The sequence below is a fragment of the Drosophila gunungcola genome (assembly GCF_025200985.1).
Source record: "Drosophila gunungcola strain Sukarami chromosome 2R unlocalized genomic scaffold, Dgunungcola_SK_2 000013F, whole genome shotgun sequence".
Taxonomy (NCBI): Eukaryota; Metazoa; Arthropoda; class Insecta; order Diptera; family Drosophilidae; genus Drosophila; species Drosophila gunungcola.
This window is the reverse complement of record NW_026453171.1, coordinates 1,519,061-1,535,865: the sequence shown is the minus strand read 5'-3', so window position 1 is coordinate 1,535,865 and position 16,805 is coordinate 1,519,061. Positions and strand designations below refer to the sequence as shown.

Below are 16,805 nucleotides of genomic sequence, written 5' to 3'. Positions count from 1 at the left end.
GTCATAAAAATTTCTGTTACCCCTTGGTAACGAAGCGATTTCATTATATTTATAATACCGAAGTAGAGAAACCTTTTAAGTTTATAAGCTCACTAATAAGAAAACTTTTCCTACCTTATAGATTCTTATCTTTAAGTTTCCAATAATCTTTGTCACAAAATTATAATACAACTTTACTAAGAATTTATATTGCTGTATAAATACTTAATAGACTTGCTATCTTTTGTAAACCCTATGACCTTTTTTTCTGCAGCATTTGAATGCCCGAAAAGGTCATGTTTTGTGCAAAAATTGAGTTCAAAGCGCTACTGATAAGGGTAAGATACTGGTGACAACTTTTGGCCAGTTTGTAAGAAGGGAGGATTATTCGTTTTACATGCAAATAGGTTGAAGGGGGTCCGTTAAAAGACTAGATCACACAAGTTCATTTCTATGGTCTAAGGAAAAATGTCAACCAAGGATTATCCGCTCTTGAAAAGCGGTAACACCTTCGCTTTAAGGGAATTTTTTTCTCGGTTAAGTGCTTTAACTGGATACCCAAATGACGACATATGTTATGCGCTCATGTCTGGGCTTTGCTTTGTTTTACCCCCCTTTTAATTTATGGCCAACACATGCTAGGCTAACACATTTTTTATTGTGCCCGCTCCCCAAACAGCCTCCCATGAACAATTCCCGCATGTTTACATACGTTCTGTTTGTCGGCCATTTTGAAAGACATTTCCTTTTCGGCCCCGACAATAAATGTTCTCAGTGGTGATATAAAGAGGCAGGAACTATTGTCACATGTTTCACTTTTTGTGTGCCGTTTTCCCTTTCATCCTGACTCGGGGTGAGAAAGTTCATTAATTGATAAGGCGGAAACTTTGCTCATGTGCGCCGGAAATCAGACCAGGGAATTGTTCTGGGGTCAGCTCCAGTTAATAAAAGCCAAAGCCTATTTTCAGCCATTTATTATGTATGTGCATATATATTGGTATTCAGGAAAAGAAAGTTTCATTACTATAAGTCTAACTATTCGTTTAATAATGGGAAGTGTGAAGTTTGTTTAATGAAACACTTTAAATAGGTGTATTTTTTAGACCATTATTTCAGAATTTTTAGTGTTTTTACCTCAATTATGACTAGTCTTAATGATTTTATTTAAGCTTAAATTTCTGTTGACTTAGAATATAATTTAGATGTGATTAAATCTCTTTGGTACATGCATAATTTGTAAGAGCACACACACAGAAAATATAATTTATATTTAAACCATATTTAGATTATATAAAAGGTATTTAAATCAAAAAGTAACTTTTTTTAATCTACATTTTCAACATTAATTAAAGTATTTAATATTTAATCATGACGTTTAAAACGCATTGTATTTAAAATTAAGATTTAATCTTTAATTGAAATATTAGGTATACAATAGTAATTTATTTATTTTAACTTTTCCATTTTTTATCAGTACAATTTAATTTGGCATTTTCAGATTTATAAAAAAAGTATTTAGTTATTCTCTAAAGTAAACAAAATGTTTTAAGTCTTAAAATAAGAAAAATTATGCAGGATAATAACAATGTTATTTTGAAGGCCTCGTGTGACTGCTAAAAATCTATTCTCTTTGTCGATATACTGAAATTGTATCGTTTTTTTTTCGTTTTGTATTTGGCTGCCACCCAAAAAGTACGCTAAACGAAACACATTTGTAATCATGACCTTGCAAGTGTCGCCCAAACATTTCTCCTCCCTAAAATCCGTATCCCTTGATATTACTTGACTTCAGGCCATTTAATGTCTTAGTTATGTGAAACTTTAGCTGGCAAATCGCGTGCACCACTTAAGTTTTGGTTAAGAAAAAGTAGGCGTGGCATCCAGTTTAGCACTCTTTACATTTGTTAATTGTGGCACTTAGTCAGGCAAGTTATTGTGTAGCATGCAAATGGCCTTCGGGGCTTTCTCAACACACTTAAGTCAGCAAATTCTTTAAATATTTGTTGGACCCAAAACATAAAACTCAAGTAGCCGAAAAGAGTACAATAAAGTGTTTGTTTATATTGCATAAAATGGGCAAAAACATAATTTCGCAGTAAAAGCAACGGCAGAAGCCCTTCAAATGGGAGCGTCCCGAAGGCAGTCGACAAAAATTTAATTTAGTTCATTCCTCGTTCGCGTCATCTGGCAAAACTGCAGCTTTTTGTTTTGGGGTGCGTATGGGTGTGTCTCCTTGGGAAATTTATTTTTCATTATGCTGATGAGAAGCGCTATTCGCCACGCCCCAAACACATTTCAGCTTGAAAAGGGTCTGTGAACGAAATTATTTTGGGGACACATAATGAAAAAATTTGATTAATTACAAAGACTACGGATAGAAAATAAAGTTAATGCAAGAAAAACCTTTCGTTATTCAAAAAGTTCATCCTTTTCTGGTTTGTATATCTCTAAGTCTAAAGTTTTTAATATTTTTTATTTTATTAGAAGTAATTTTAGTTAGCTTGTTTGTAATTTTTGAGCGTTGCTACAGAAAAAGTAGGTGTTTAAAGGAATAAATAATCAAAATAGCCAACTGCGCACAGAAATCTATGAAAAAATATCCTTTATATCAATTCCATTTAAAATTTATGTCAATTTATAAGACACTGAGGTTTTTTTCTTGGTAAAATGTAATTTTTTGTGTTCCATATTTTATTTTAATGAACTAAATTAGCGTTCAAATATATATGTTTGTTTTATATTATATTTGTAAAGCTTTGCGTTCAAATATATATATTTTTTATTATAAAATTAAATTGCCCAAGCAAATACTTTTGTGCGTTATATATTTACCTGATGAATAATACTTAAAATACCTTTTTGTTTTGAGCCTTAAAATTCAGAACCATAAAAAAAAGCAATTGAAGTCAATAAGTTTCCACTAGTAAAATAAAACATGGGTAATGTAAAAAATTTCAAAAATTCTGGTTAGCGATTGAAAAATCTCCTTATATGATTTTCAAGGATTTTGATTGAATGGCTGCCTGATTGATCGTCTTGGTATTTGAACCTTAAACTTTGCAAATTTTAGCGTGCTGCATGTTAACTGCAGTCAATTAAGCAGCAGCCGAGTGTGAGATAGAGGAAAGGTCGCTGGGTCGGCAATTTATCACTGTCACTTAGTTCTAGAAAATAGCGATGTGGCTGAAGACGAGAGCGGGATCGAACGATAAAGAGCGAGTCAGTCAATTGTTTGGGCTGATTGTGCTTAATGAAGTGTCGGATATGTCATGAGCGCAGACAATAAACAAGCCTTCGCGTAAAGAGTCTGCACTATTCGGTCCGCAGTGCACGTTTGGTGCAGATGCCTCTGCTGCCTCTTTGAGATACAAAATGTGCCCGGGAAAAGTGAAAAGTGCCAGTGACAGTGGGCCAACGTGCCAGTGCACAAGCCAAAGCCAAATTATGTAGGCCAAGATCTCACAGACCTGGCCCGAATCGAACACACATATCCCGAACTGTCCCCCTGCCGAAGGAAATGAGCCAGAAGCTCCAAGTGAGCTACACCGCTTTGGGCATGTCGGACGATAATCAAACCTGCAGCTATTCGATGCAATCGGGGGCATCCCCACCCCCCTCCCACAACCACCGCCTGCAGCGCAATGTCAACTTCAACGAGGACCTCAACGACCTGGCCGGCTACCCCCCGCAGCAGCTGCCCCCCGCCCCGGCGGTCCGGCGCTTCTCCAAGTCAATTTTCCAGCGGCCGCGCTCCATGTCCGTTTGGAGTGACATCAGTCGCAGCAGCATGCGTCTGGATGAAAGGTGAGTGACGGGCCGGAATTCCGGTTTCTAGTTCCTCGTACACTGGGGAAAATGAAATACCTTAAATCGGTTTAAGCTAAGCAATAACAACAGAGAAAGATAGCTTAAGCAGGCAGAAGCTGCATAATTTACATCATTTATTTGGCAAGTTTCATTGGCAGCTGAAAGTACAGCCAAATTAACTTTCGTTTTTTATTATTAAAAAAAAAAGTATTTTTCATTACTGTACAAAAGAAAATGTGAAATTTTGAGCAACTTTTGCAACATAATAGGTATATATTTAATCACATTTTTAAAGCCCAAAACATGGTGACAATTCTTGAAGATATGATGTAAAATACTTTGTAAAAGTTAAGATTTTAAAATAGATTTTACCGACTCTCACTTATACATTCTTCTAATGTGTATACGTTCTATGCATATACATGCAAAAAAAAAACAAAAGTTTTGCCGGGCCTGCATAAATGTTTATTTATATATATATATATATAAATATTGTAGTAGCTATGATATTTTCACTGTACGAACCAGAAATTCCTGGTGTGGTTTCCAGTTTTTGCTGTACGGCAGCTTTTATGTGTTTTCAGTATTCTTAGGCTGATTGCGTGCGCGCTGAAATCTACATAAATATTTGCTTTTATGCGCCTAAAGGTCTGACAAAGGAGAATATTCCCTGTGCGTTTTCTGAAAGGATACGTGACACACAACGATGTGTTATAAGCCCCATCTGATTGCAGCTAATCCGTCAAGGACGCATATAAAATCAATAGAAAGCAGGTATTGATTTTAGGAGAAGACATGCTTTTAAAAAAAATTTCACAATGTTTTATTTGAAACTTATTTTCATGGATTGGCCTATTTTTTAAATAAGTTGAAATGATAATTTGAGTACATTTTTTTATTGTCGAATATAATTTATAAATCGCCCAAATCGGGCTTACAAAAATATGACTGTATTGTAGATTGTGTTTCTCATAAATTATTAAAAGATTTTGGTTGTTTTAATATATTAAATTAAATTCAATTTTCCTTAGGAACACAAAGTTTATTTCATAATCAAATTGTCGAAAATAAAATTGTGTTTGCATATTTTCTCTTAAGTGCCATCTAAGCTGATGTCAAATTATTTTTTTATTAGATTATTCCATTTAAGCAAACAATTGGTTCCCACAAACTTCACAAATATACGCAAATTAAGTTTGAACGCCATGTGCCAGTGCCATTGAATTCGGCTCTTAAATATTAGGGAATAGCTTAAATCAACTTTGACACCCACGCAAAATCGTTTATGCTTGCGAGGACAGCCTCGAGGACACATTAATTCAGTTTCAGCACTTTGACTTTTATTATCCTTTTATCCAGTGCTATCTGTGATTATTGTGCTCTCCCCCAAAAGGGCTATAATGAGATCTAGATATTGGGGTTGAAATGAGCTCTAGACACTACAGGCGTTTGTGCTTAGTCAAAAATAATGATAAAAGATGGCCAAAGCTATCAAGCTTAGGACTTAAAGTTGGTATCCATAATTCATTCAAGCAACAAATGTTAAATTTTGTGGCCGGCTTGTTTGTTATTCAATGTGCTTGAGTTTGGTTGGCAGGATGTAGCACGTGGCTGCCGGCCGGAAATTTGCCTCTGAAATTTTTGAATGAAATATGAGTGGTACAATGATGTGGGGCGAGTCAACAAGTCAGGAGGCCCGTGAGTTTGCTGGGCAAACTTCTGCGGCTTTTTCCTGCAGCTCAGCCATTTTACGTCATCAGCCTGTATGTGCCAATTAGAGTAAATAACTCAATTATGCTTGGTCTTGTCTTCCTTGCGGTGTGTAGATCGGCACCTCCTTGATTGGTGATTATACCAATAGGTGCCAGCCATCCTGGCAATTGGCTTGTCAGCACTGGGTGAGTTGCAATCCCAGTCACCAGCGATAACCATTAATTAAGCCCGGACAATGGATTCTATCCTATTTAATGGCTGAGCGCGTAATTGAAATGAATGATTATCGCTCGGCTAAAGTTAAATGGGGGAGAGGAATGCTAGATAGAGTTAACAGCTCTTTAATGGTGTTTCGTGGCTGAGATCTCAACTATGCTCTACTTCTGACCAAGTCTCTGCTGTATCGTTTAAGCCACTTTATTGCAATAAGCACACAACGCTTTACCTCTTTAGAAAAAAATCCTATAACAATGGCCCATAAAAGTCCAGACAGAAACGCCACCAGCACAAGCTCATATATCAAGAGCTATTGAAGAACATTAAGAACTTTAGTTTCTAGCTACACCCTCCAAACAGTCGTCTACACAGGGAAAAAAAGAAGTACCTGCATCAACAAAAAAAAAATTTCCTTAAACGGTCAATATATTACTTATACATTTATTCATTGGAATTTTATATAGGAAATGAAATAATGTTTTAAATTTAGAAAAAAACATTTATACAATTTTTATAACGTCATTTTAAATAAAGACCAGCATTTTTTTGAGACCTTTTTATTAATCTGCGCTGGTTGTAAAAATACTTAACTATAAAACAACAACGTATTAAGATAACATAATTGTGCAAGCATTTTTTTCCAGTATAAACTGATTTTAATAAATTCTTATCTCCTCTTTTTCAGGTGAGTAAAAGTGTCTAAATTAACGCAAGATTCTCCCCTTTGTCTGCGGTAAGTATACGATAAATACGATATGTGGGTGGTAAATGGACTTTATCATGTGTAAACTTGGCTGCTTGTGTGGGAGGAGCCCAAGAAGTTGCTCCTTGACGAGAACGCTATTAATAATGTTTTATCTGGGAAAGAACACCGTTGTCTTTGTTTGTTGTTTCATGGCAAATTCCTCAAAGGAATTTGTGAAATTTGCAAATGACTTCTCGCATACCAAAGTAGTCTTTGCTTTTGTCGGCCGCATTTCATTTTACCCTCGCTTACACATAAAACAATCATAAAAAATGCCGCAAATCATCACGGACGAAGGACGAACCTCCCCCTAGGGTCCTGCAGGTGTAGATTTCGTGTGCTTCGCGCATCCTGGCGAGCATTTCGTTATGCCTGCCATGCGTCGAGTGTTATGTTTAATGTTTTCGCATTGTTTATGTTATGTTTATGCTTTGCCCCGTGTGCGTGCCTCCTAATTGTGTTTTTCGTGCGCGTTTGGATACCTCGAAGTTGTACTGCTCTGGGATATATGTTGTCAATCCCGAAATATTTAACAATCAGTAGGAGTGGATATCTCTGTCAGTCCAATGTTTGCAATTAGCGGTTTAATCTTCTCAGCCGGTGGGCCTTTGCCTCTGTGGGAAATGAAGCGATTTTCTGAAGAAAAACGTGTTTTTTTGCAACGAGGATACTCAAAACGTAAAAGAGAATAGCACGAGGACAATATCAACTCACTTGCCACAGTATTTCAATATAGTACATAAATACAAAAGATAGTCAATATATTTTTAGAAATATATTTAAAATATTTGATCAAAGGGGTTGATTTTAATTTGTTTGCTAAATCGTTGGAGTTGTTAATAACATTCTTTATATAAATAAAAAAAAGTGCTTTGATAGAGAGTTGATTTCGTTTTACAATAAATCCATAGAAGGAGTACCCAATTTTTTTCATAAAAAATACAGTTTCCTAACTTTTGTTTTGTTGTTAATTAATTCTTTGATATATTTAACAGTAGATCAACAGGTATTTTTAGACGAACCGTCTGACTTGACCAAAACTTTGGCTCAATTTATTATTATATAAATAAAAAAAAGTGCTTTGATAGAGAGTTGATTTCGTTTTACAATAAATCCATAGAAGGAGTACCCAATTTTTTTCATAAAAAATACAGTTTCCTAACTTTTGTTTTGTTGTTAATTAATTCTTTGATATATTTAACAGTAGATCAACAGGTATTTTTTAGACGAACCGTCTGACTTGACCAAAACTTTGGCTCAATTTATTATTATGTCAGTATGCAGTCCTCTTGGTTCAAAAAGAAAAGCGTACAACTGCGAGGAACGGTTTTATTATTTTTACTTTTAAAGATCCTTGAACATACCAAGCTTTCTTAGTTTATTGCTAGTGAATATTGCGACAAAAATGAATAATATATTCAAGTCCCCAGTTCATAAGATTATGAAGCAGACAAATTACGGTTCCATGAATTTATGGACTTATCCATTTGAAAAAGTAGTTCGCATTGCGTTTTCCCTGCAAGCAAACTCAATAAATCGAGAACTGGTTTGCCTTGCTCAACAACTTAATAACATTTTCCAAGCACACTTCGTTGGAAAGCCCCTCTCAACCCCGTTAAACTATTCGCTATTCATAACCACAAGGGTAAAACCATTCAACGGCATTGCTCCTTAGATGGTTAAAGTGTTTTTTGTAGCATACTTTCCGGCGTGCGTCATTGCGCCCGTTACGTATACGCCTCGTTGCGTCATAAGATTTAATTAAAAAATTAATGCAACAAGTCCTAACAATGGGAAATTACGCATTACCTAGATTTCAAAATTAATTTTCCACATTTAGACTGTGCGTGTGCTAAATTCATTAATCTGAAATCAACAGGAAGCCAACAGAGGCGGCCAACATTAGCGGCCACGACAATTTGCTTTCACTGAAATTGCCAATTAGGCGAGAGAGCAGCTGCAAATGCAGCAGCAGTGAAGGCCATCGTAGGTCAACTGAGGCCAAGCTGGTCAGGAAATGGCCAGGGAAAAGGCCAGGGAAAAGGCCAGGGAAAAGGCCAGGGAAAATGCCAGTGAATGTGCCAGTGAAGATGCCAGTGCAAATTCCATCTACCATGAATGTGATTTGCGGCCCAGCAATGCCCCGTCCTAGATGTAACCGATGGGTCGCACATGTTTTCCCCTGGGCTTTCCTCATTTCCCTATGCCTCAGTTTTCTCTTTCTTAAATTTTACAATCGAGCCGTTCTCTTTCATCAAATTCATCAACTTTTCTCTTGATTTAATTCAACCACGTGTTCGTGCTACTTATGCTTTCACCTTGTTATTCGCAGTTCAAGCTCAAAGAACAGAGAAGGGAATACTTATAAAAAAGAGATAGAAATGAACGGGGAAATAGAGAGAGAAAGAGAGACAGCTGTGGGGATAGTAAAGAACATAAAGAGAGCTTGCAAGCTGTGTAATGTTCAAAGGACACTGTCAGTGTTCCCATTTGAACGGCTATACAGCTTTCATTGTATTTGGTTCTCAAAGCTTAATTTGTAGACTTTCATTTACTTCAAGAAACCGAAAGATGGCGCTTTAAGGTAATTTTGAAGTGTATGAATTAATGTTATAAAGGCTTACATTTCATATAAAGATTGGTTTGTTGTTTGGCAATCCTATTAATTGCTACGAACAAATAAGATACATCATTTGAATAACGAAAGTTAAATTATTAATCTATCAATTTTAAGAACAAATAAGATATATAATTTAAAAAAATAAGTTGATTTTTATTCCATTATCAATCTTATCCAAATTACCCATGTCCTCATTTAATTAATGTTCATCATATCGATGGTTAATCTGTCTCATACGTTTACTTTCTAATGAGTACTGAATGTTTTTAATACCTGTTAAATTGCTTAACAAGTGCTTCCATATCTGCCAAAGCAACATCATCAATTTGTCCACATAATGCTGATAATATCAACTACAGACGGCAGTTGACATTGCCGTGTGGATTGTTAGCTATTCAAGTCAAACTATTTCCCTGCAATAGCATCCTTTGGCCCGGACAACTACGATTAAGATGCAAAGTGAATATTAGTATGTTAACACACTTTGGCCCCCTGTCACCAGGCCCACTTTCCACTTGATTTGACTGGAGGCAGCTGCCTTGTTTTGTTGTCGCATGCTGGCTACTTGAATACCGTACCGCTGTCCTTGTGTCCTTTCGTCCTTTCATCCTGGCAAACTGTTTGGCTTGAGTGGCCATCTAGCTGCGTGCCCCTGTGTCTGGCATTCGTAATGAAATTCAGCCTAGGAATGCCTTCGCCAACCTTAAACGTCTTGTCTTGTGTGCCAGCCGCCTTTGGTTGCAATTGATTTATTGGCTCAGCTTGACTAAGGGCGAGTATACATTTGCTTTTTTTTCCGGATTCCTAAATATCACTTATTTAAGTATGATTTAGTACCCAGGTGGCTTTTTTGGCATAGGTATAGGTAGTAAATACCTATCGAATAGTTGTGATCTATAGATCGAGTCTACGTAGAAAATAATTGTTTTTTAAGTCTTATTCAACTCCCTAGTTTCGCACAAGTTATTTTTTCTATAAATATTTCAAAAATTAAATTTAACATTTAGTTTATTGCTTAAAGTTTCATCTTTGGTGGCGTGAAGTCATTTATATTTTTTTTTAACATTTATACCCTAGGTTTGTAGGATTGAATAAATCTTGAAAAACAATTTTCAAAATTTCTTGTTGTTTTGATTTTGGTGTTGGTGTTCGGATATGCTGCTAAAATAATACAGCCAGTAATTTAAATTTAATATATAAATAAAAGCAGCAACAAGATAAACTACAATGTGTAAAACTTATATATTTTAATCTTTTGCCTCAGCTTGTCATTTATGATTTTTTGCCCTCACATCTGTGGTTAAATATTTAGTTTGAATCCGCCGCAAGCTCATTTGCGGTTGCCGCTCACCTGTTGCTGCTGGGCGTGAATTTAATTATAGCTCCATAAGTGATTTGTGGCGGGCCGCTAAGCTGAAATTCGAATCTCCAACTGAGTACGGTGACGAATCGCAGTGAACTGAAGCTGTGCCAGTCATAAACAAGCGTTAATTGCACTTTGAGGTTGCACGACTGTCTATCTTTATTTCTATTTCCATTTTCATTTCCATTTCCCTCGTAGAGTGCGAGTTATGTGGGAACTTGGCTAAAAAAATTCAACTAACATGGCCCAATTATGGGGCACTCTGTTAACCGAGTTAACAGCGAAGCTTTGAGCTTTCCCCCGCTCGGGAAATCCTCCGGCATAACAGGCATGTTAGATGGATCGGGATTGGGAAAATATATATGTTAGTCGGTCGGAATTGTCGGCTTTTCGCGCTCGGCGTTCAGTTTGTTTTTATACTTTGCACATGAAACATGTGATTTCCCTCGAACGCTCGCCGCCGAAGCCAGAGTTTTCTTTAGAGTTTTCCCCTCGCCGCCGGCCGCAAGAGTGAGCGAGAGAGCGAGTGTTCGTGAGTGCGTTCGTGAGTTTCGTTCAATTGTTCGTGTCGTGTCGTGTCATTGGACATTTTCCTAAAGCGAGATTTTTGTAACGGAAATCGCTGGAGTGCTAATTAAATTTGCATCTGCCGATTTAAGTGGATGTCAAATTTTTAGTCATAGGGACTAGTAAATAATTGTAATTAAATTAAAAAAAAAAAAAAAACACAAACTCTGCCATAAATCTTAGTTATAGTAGCCTGCTGTGTTATTTCCACATGGCCCACATAAATCAATAAGAAACAAATAATAAATCACCAAGTTCGAGTTAAATATTTAATTTCACACCAAACGATATAAGTGGCTATGCAATTTTCGTGCGAATTTATTGCTGTCTACAAATCCATGTGCATAAATAAATGAGGCTGTGACCAGCCAGTTGACCCGTGAGCCGTAATTTATCCGGGCATCCACGTGAGGACAACCCCAAGTTGCCGAAAGTTTCGCAGTGAATTTATTGCCAATGCCGCGCTCGCGCAATACGTTGTCCTTTGGGCCTCGTTGTTGGCCAGCGACGAGCAGCTTAGCGTTAATAAAAATCCTCAGCCAGCACAGGAAATCATAAACACCAGAAACTCAAACCCACAATAACTCACACTTTAGCGTGCCCGGAAAAATGCCAAAGGTACGTTGGAGCCCCTCCACACCCAAGTATATCCGCTGTCGACTCAAGTGTGCAATCGAAAGTGAATCCGCATCCGTATCCGCATTCCGCATTCCGCTTTCCGTTTTCCGCTTTGGTTACAACGGAACTGTTGTCTTTAACAATTTTCGCTTTGCCATTCCGTTTGTTTGCTCTACGTGGGTAATTTTTTATATCAATAAAAGTTTTTCTGTAGGTACCCACACAAAAAAGTAGTTTGGGCCAAGTGTTTATCTGGGCTTGGTCGCGCACTCAGGAATCTTCAAAGTAATAGGAAATGTTAAAGATGGTGAAATAAAAATAAAGTAGTTTTCTGGAGGAAAAGAGGAGAACTTCAATGAAGAAAAGAAGGGCTCACAGAGATAGCTTGATATATTTAAAAAAAGGTATGTGCGGCTAGTACTGGATTTTATTGTCACGTTAAAATGTTAAAGCCGAATTTTTCAGAGAAACTATACAAACGTTTATATCACTACTTTTACATTATCATAAGGGAATAAGTTTGAATAATTTTGTGTTTCAATTTGCAAAGCTTTGTGTAGACCTTAACGAATTTACCAAATATCATTCTGGAAATTATTTAAATGAGGGAGAACTTATATGTTCCTATTATAAAGAAGAATTTAAACAATAAAATACTTAACCTTTTATTGTTTTGCAAGAGTGGTTTAGTAAAGTAAAGTATTTTACTGTCACAAAAGCGACAGTTAGCTTTCTTTTTCTCGGAATTTCGTTTAAACATACCAATCCCTAATTAGCAGATAACGAGATGGCTAAAAAGTTATAATCAGATAAAGGAATTCATTTCAACTCCACTGGCTAAGCTTGTTTATAAATGTTGTGTGTTTGCCCTTTTGGCAAAACAAATCCCCCGCTGAAAGTTGATATCCTAACCCCTTCGAATTGCAGCCCCATCCTTCTTCAATGTGGTTTTGTGCTGAGGTTTGTTGTCTCTGTTGCTTTGTTGCATTTGACATTATGCGCATTAAATGCGCTTGAAATGCTCCACTTCCTTCAGTCATCCACGAGCACAGACTGTCACTGACAACGATAAGAGGGTTCTGGAGGGGAGCCGGAAGTGTCGGTAAGGCGACAGGGGAACCGGAAGCGAGGATCTAGGAGTCAGGAGCAGGGACACGGGAGACAGAGGTAGACAGCTGCCAAAGCGCTTTGTAAATTATGTCGCTGAAAGGCTTCAGCTCGAGTGGGTTTTATGGGGAAAGTAACCAAAACCGGAATAAAAGCACTAACCGTATGGCAGGACATAAACATGTGTGCTCGAAAGTTTCCGAGTTTAGGGCACATTGTGACCTGCTCTGCCTTTAATTAAATATGTAGAAAACCTGGCGGTTGCGCGACGCGTAAAAGTACTTTGAATTTAATATTCATACTAATTTTAATATGAAAACGCAGTTTGTGGATAACACGTAAGCCTTGGCTTGATTGCTGGTTTGCAGAGCACTTTAGATGGGGACTAGATTTTAATGGCATTAGTGCAGAGATGCGCGGATATGAATTTAAAAGCGAAATGAACATCCGTCAGTGACAACAGTTGTGTTTAAAAAATCCGATTGCCATGAGAAAAGTTGAAATATTAATTTGCTTACTAGTCAGTGGAGTAGTTTCCTCAATGGGACACCTTTTGTTCCTAAAGGAATTTCTGAAAGCAGTGCACAACGAAAAATCTATTTCCACTCTGCTTCTGATGCAAAGGGAAGTTCATAGGAAGGACATACTGGAGGAAATATATCCCATGTCCTGGCCCATAATGTGTTTGGATGAAACTCAAAAAATTGAGTTGTTTTACCACTTCAATAATGAAATTCTGGCACTCGTCTTAATGGATTCTTTGAAGGATTTATTGCTACTCTCAGCACTGGCTGCCAACTTCAATCACATGAGGGAGGCCAGGATTGCAATTTTTATGCAGTTCATGCCTTCTCAGAAGTTTCTGGAAGACATCGCACATCAGGCAGCTGAGTACAAGTACCTCAATCTGCTGGTAATCGAAAAGTCCAACAAAATCTATAGATTGTGCCCATTTCCCCAGCCAAAGTTCGAAGTGTTCGTCCAACCGCTTGAAGGAAAGGAAATCTTTCCCGTTTTCTGGAACAACTTTATGGGAAAGATCGCTGTAACAATGCCCGACATGGTGCCACCTCGAAGTTTTTTCTCGATAGATCCTCAAACGGGACGCAGCAGATCCAGTGGCTACGTTTACCATTTGTTGAAAGACTTTTCCCGCAGGCGCAATATCACGCTGGCATTGCTAAGGCCCCTAAACGAAAAAAGTTCTCAAGTGGATCTTATAGAGATGACAGTTAGGGGTGAGTTGGATATACCAATGACCGGTCAGTTGCTCAACTTCAGACACCCGAATGTGAGCAAAGTGGAGTCGTTTCTGGGAATGACAGCGATTTCCATAGCAGTGCCTTGTGGTCGAGAGCTTTCTTTGTTTGACCGGTTTTTTGCCGTCTTTGGCCTTGCATCAACCTATCTCTTTTTCGGGTCATACTTTCTTCTTAGTTGCGCAGGATGTAATTTTAAGAACAATAAGTGATCGAGTCAGACACCATTGTCGCCGTTTGGAATTCCTTAGCATGGTGCTTAACCTGCGAGTGCTATGTTGCCTTTTAGGCATGTCGATTCCGCTTGGGAACAAAGTTCGATCCATCAGGGGGCAGTTGACAATGACAATGAGTTTTACAGGCCTAATGTTGGCCTGCATTGCGGCAGGCCAAACCAGCTACCTGATTACCATAAACCCGCAGTACCGGTATATAAAGAACTTACAAGAACTGTACGACAGTAACTTAACCGTCGTGTTTAACCGCCAGAGCTACGAGATGATCAAGCAAATGGACCCCGAGATTCTATTTCCATTTTTGTCAAATTATTGGATCACAAGCAGTCGGGAGCAAATTGAAATGATCGTCGCTTTAAATACTAGCTATGCCTACCAGACCTTCTCATACAGAAACGATCCCTTTTCGGAGCTGCAAAGGCATTCCACCCGAAAGGCCTTGTGTAGGACCCCGGAACTGGACCTTGTCGGTGGTCTCTCATACTCCTCCGTTCTGCAACAGAATTCGATTTACGCATTAGCCCTACGCGATTATGCCAGTCAAGTCTGGAGTGCAGGACTGCACGATTACTGGGTAAAAAAAGCCGTTCGGGATTTGGTGTCCACCGTGAGGAATGACCGAATTATCAGGTTGCCGTTTGTGACCGAATTTAAGCCCATTAATCTTCAGGATTTTAAAGGCGGTTGGTACATGCTTGCAGTAGGCTGGACTTTAGCCTTATGTGTTTTCATCGCGGAAGTTTTAGTCGGTTGGAGAAGAGGACGATTGAGGAATATTTCAACCTAAAAACTCGAATTAAATCTAATATCAGCATGCGTGGCTTTAAGATTTAAAAAAATAAATAATTTTGTATATCGCTCAAAAATATTGTAACAAAATTGCAAGAAAATTACATAATCTATCGCCCTTCTTTAAATTAAATATTTAATTTTTACAGTTTAAACAGTATAATTTACCCTGTGCTTTAATAATTTTTTAAGCAATACAAAATGTAAAACACTTAATATGCATTTTGTCAAGAAATATCCTTTTCTAAAGCCCGTTAATAAAATGTCCCATAAATTGTATAAATATATGGAATAATTTATAATATAATCTGTTTTCAAAAAGAAGATAAATTAAGCTCCAGCTGATTACAATGGTGTAGAGGTGCTAATGCCTAAAATCCAAACCATAGTTTAAGTATTTATGTCGTTAGACATTAAGAAGTAGAAAGTATTTTCAAGTCTCATTTTTCATAACAATTCTTTAAAGTAGGTTTTGAAAAAAAAAAACGGGGATGTATCTTAATCATAGTGAAAAGGAAAACATTTAAAGGAGTATTTAGAACAGTGCGGATATATAATGCTTGGCTTGATTGCGGGCTTGCAGAGCACTTTAGATGGGGGTTAGATTTTAATGGCAGTAGACCGGAGATGCGCGGATAATAATTTAAAAGCGAAACGAAATTTCTGATGTATAGGAAAGTCCAACTGTTGGGAATATATGCTTTAGTGCATTTTTAATAAATTTCAACAGTTATAAAATGTATTTTATTTTGTCATTTTAAATAAACAGTTTATTAAGTATTTGTATGCTGATTTTCTATGCAAAACATTTTTTGTATTGGAATTTTTAGCTTCTTATCTTTAAAAAAGGCATATCTGCTATTTATGTAATATGTAATAATTACATTGCCCAGTGACTTGAATATATAATGTCAACGTGATCCCTGTCTAGCTTGCATCACTGACTATCTGAGGGCCCAGATCTCTGACAATAAAAACTCAGTCATAAATGGGGCTCATGTGACAATTGTGACGATATGCTAGGCATTTATGATGGCAAAGGGACACCAGTCAAGAGGTTAAGTCATGTCCGCTGGCCAGATTATGTGTGGGAAAAAGGCAAGAAGTCGACATATGGTGACCGGGGTTCCAATAGCCAGCCTTGACCGCTTTTAGGACTGTCTCGATTTTTGAAGTGCGACAATTAATTACTGCATAGTAAATTTGTATTATACGATTGATGGGATTTGATGAGCCGAGCGTGTCTGGCTTTTGGTCAACTGCAATTAGGGATAGTATGGATCGAAATGGAGAACATACTCGAAAATCAATCGATTGACGTCAGTAAACGAAATTTGGGCAAAAGAAAAAAACACTGTGAGGTGACACAATCCCACAAAGGATACATACATGGGGCCACAGGGCGTATGCGTCACATGAACCGCCGAATGCCTCGGAAGGGGTTTAAGTTCTCAACTTACGCGTTGCCTTTATGCCCGACTTAACGTGAAAAAAATAAACGAAATCCCGCAGCTAAAGTTACGATTGTGCTCTTTGCCGTTTTATCATTTAATTAAAATTTAAATTGTAACAGCTAGCGGAAAAACCGAGAAAAGCAGCGAGCAGAAAACAAAACCTTTCACATATGAGCAACTTTCGCTACCGCTACCGTCCTTCTCACTCGGCGTGAATTATTTATATCGCATACAATTTGAATTTCTGGTATTTGCATTTGTCAGATTGTTATTTGCTGATTGACATTGTGTGCTTGGGTCGGTGTGTGGTCCTGATTGGAGTGCGTTCCCCC

The 16,805-nt window shown here is 37.5% G+C and overlaps 2 protein-coding genes across 8 annotated transcripts in view; both read left to right on the top strand.

Annotated features, from left to right (window-relative positions):
- Positions 1-16,805, top strand: part of LOC128256264 (potassium channel subfamily T member 2) — a 99,846-nt gene that overhangs the window by 28,421 nt on the left and 54,620 nt on the right. For 2 of the 7 annotated variants that reach the window (XM_052986550.1, XM_052986549.1), the window contains exon 1: positions 3,006-3,783. The exons of 2 other annotated variants lie outside the window; for them this stretch is intronic. In XM_052986550.1, coding sequence (XP_052842510.1) covers positions 3,497-3,783 — 287 coding nt within the window. In that variant the 5' untranslated portion in view covers positions 3,006-3,496. Of the gene's footprint in view, positions 1-3,001; positions 3,784-10,849; positions 11,629-16,805 lie in introns of those variants that run through there. 3 more of the 7 variants (XM_052986552.1, XM_052986551.1, XM_052986555.1) reach the window with 2 other exon arrangements.
- LOC128256208 (uncharacterized) lies at positions 13,223-15,017 on the top strand. Its single transcript, XM_052986440.1, is given in 2 exon segments — positions 13,223-14,137; positions 14,139-15,017. Coding segments are annotated over 2 exon segments (1,794 nt in total).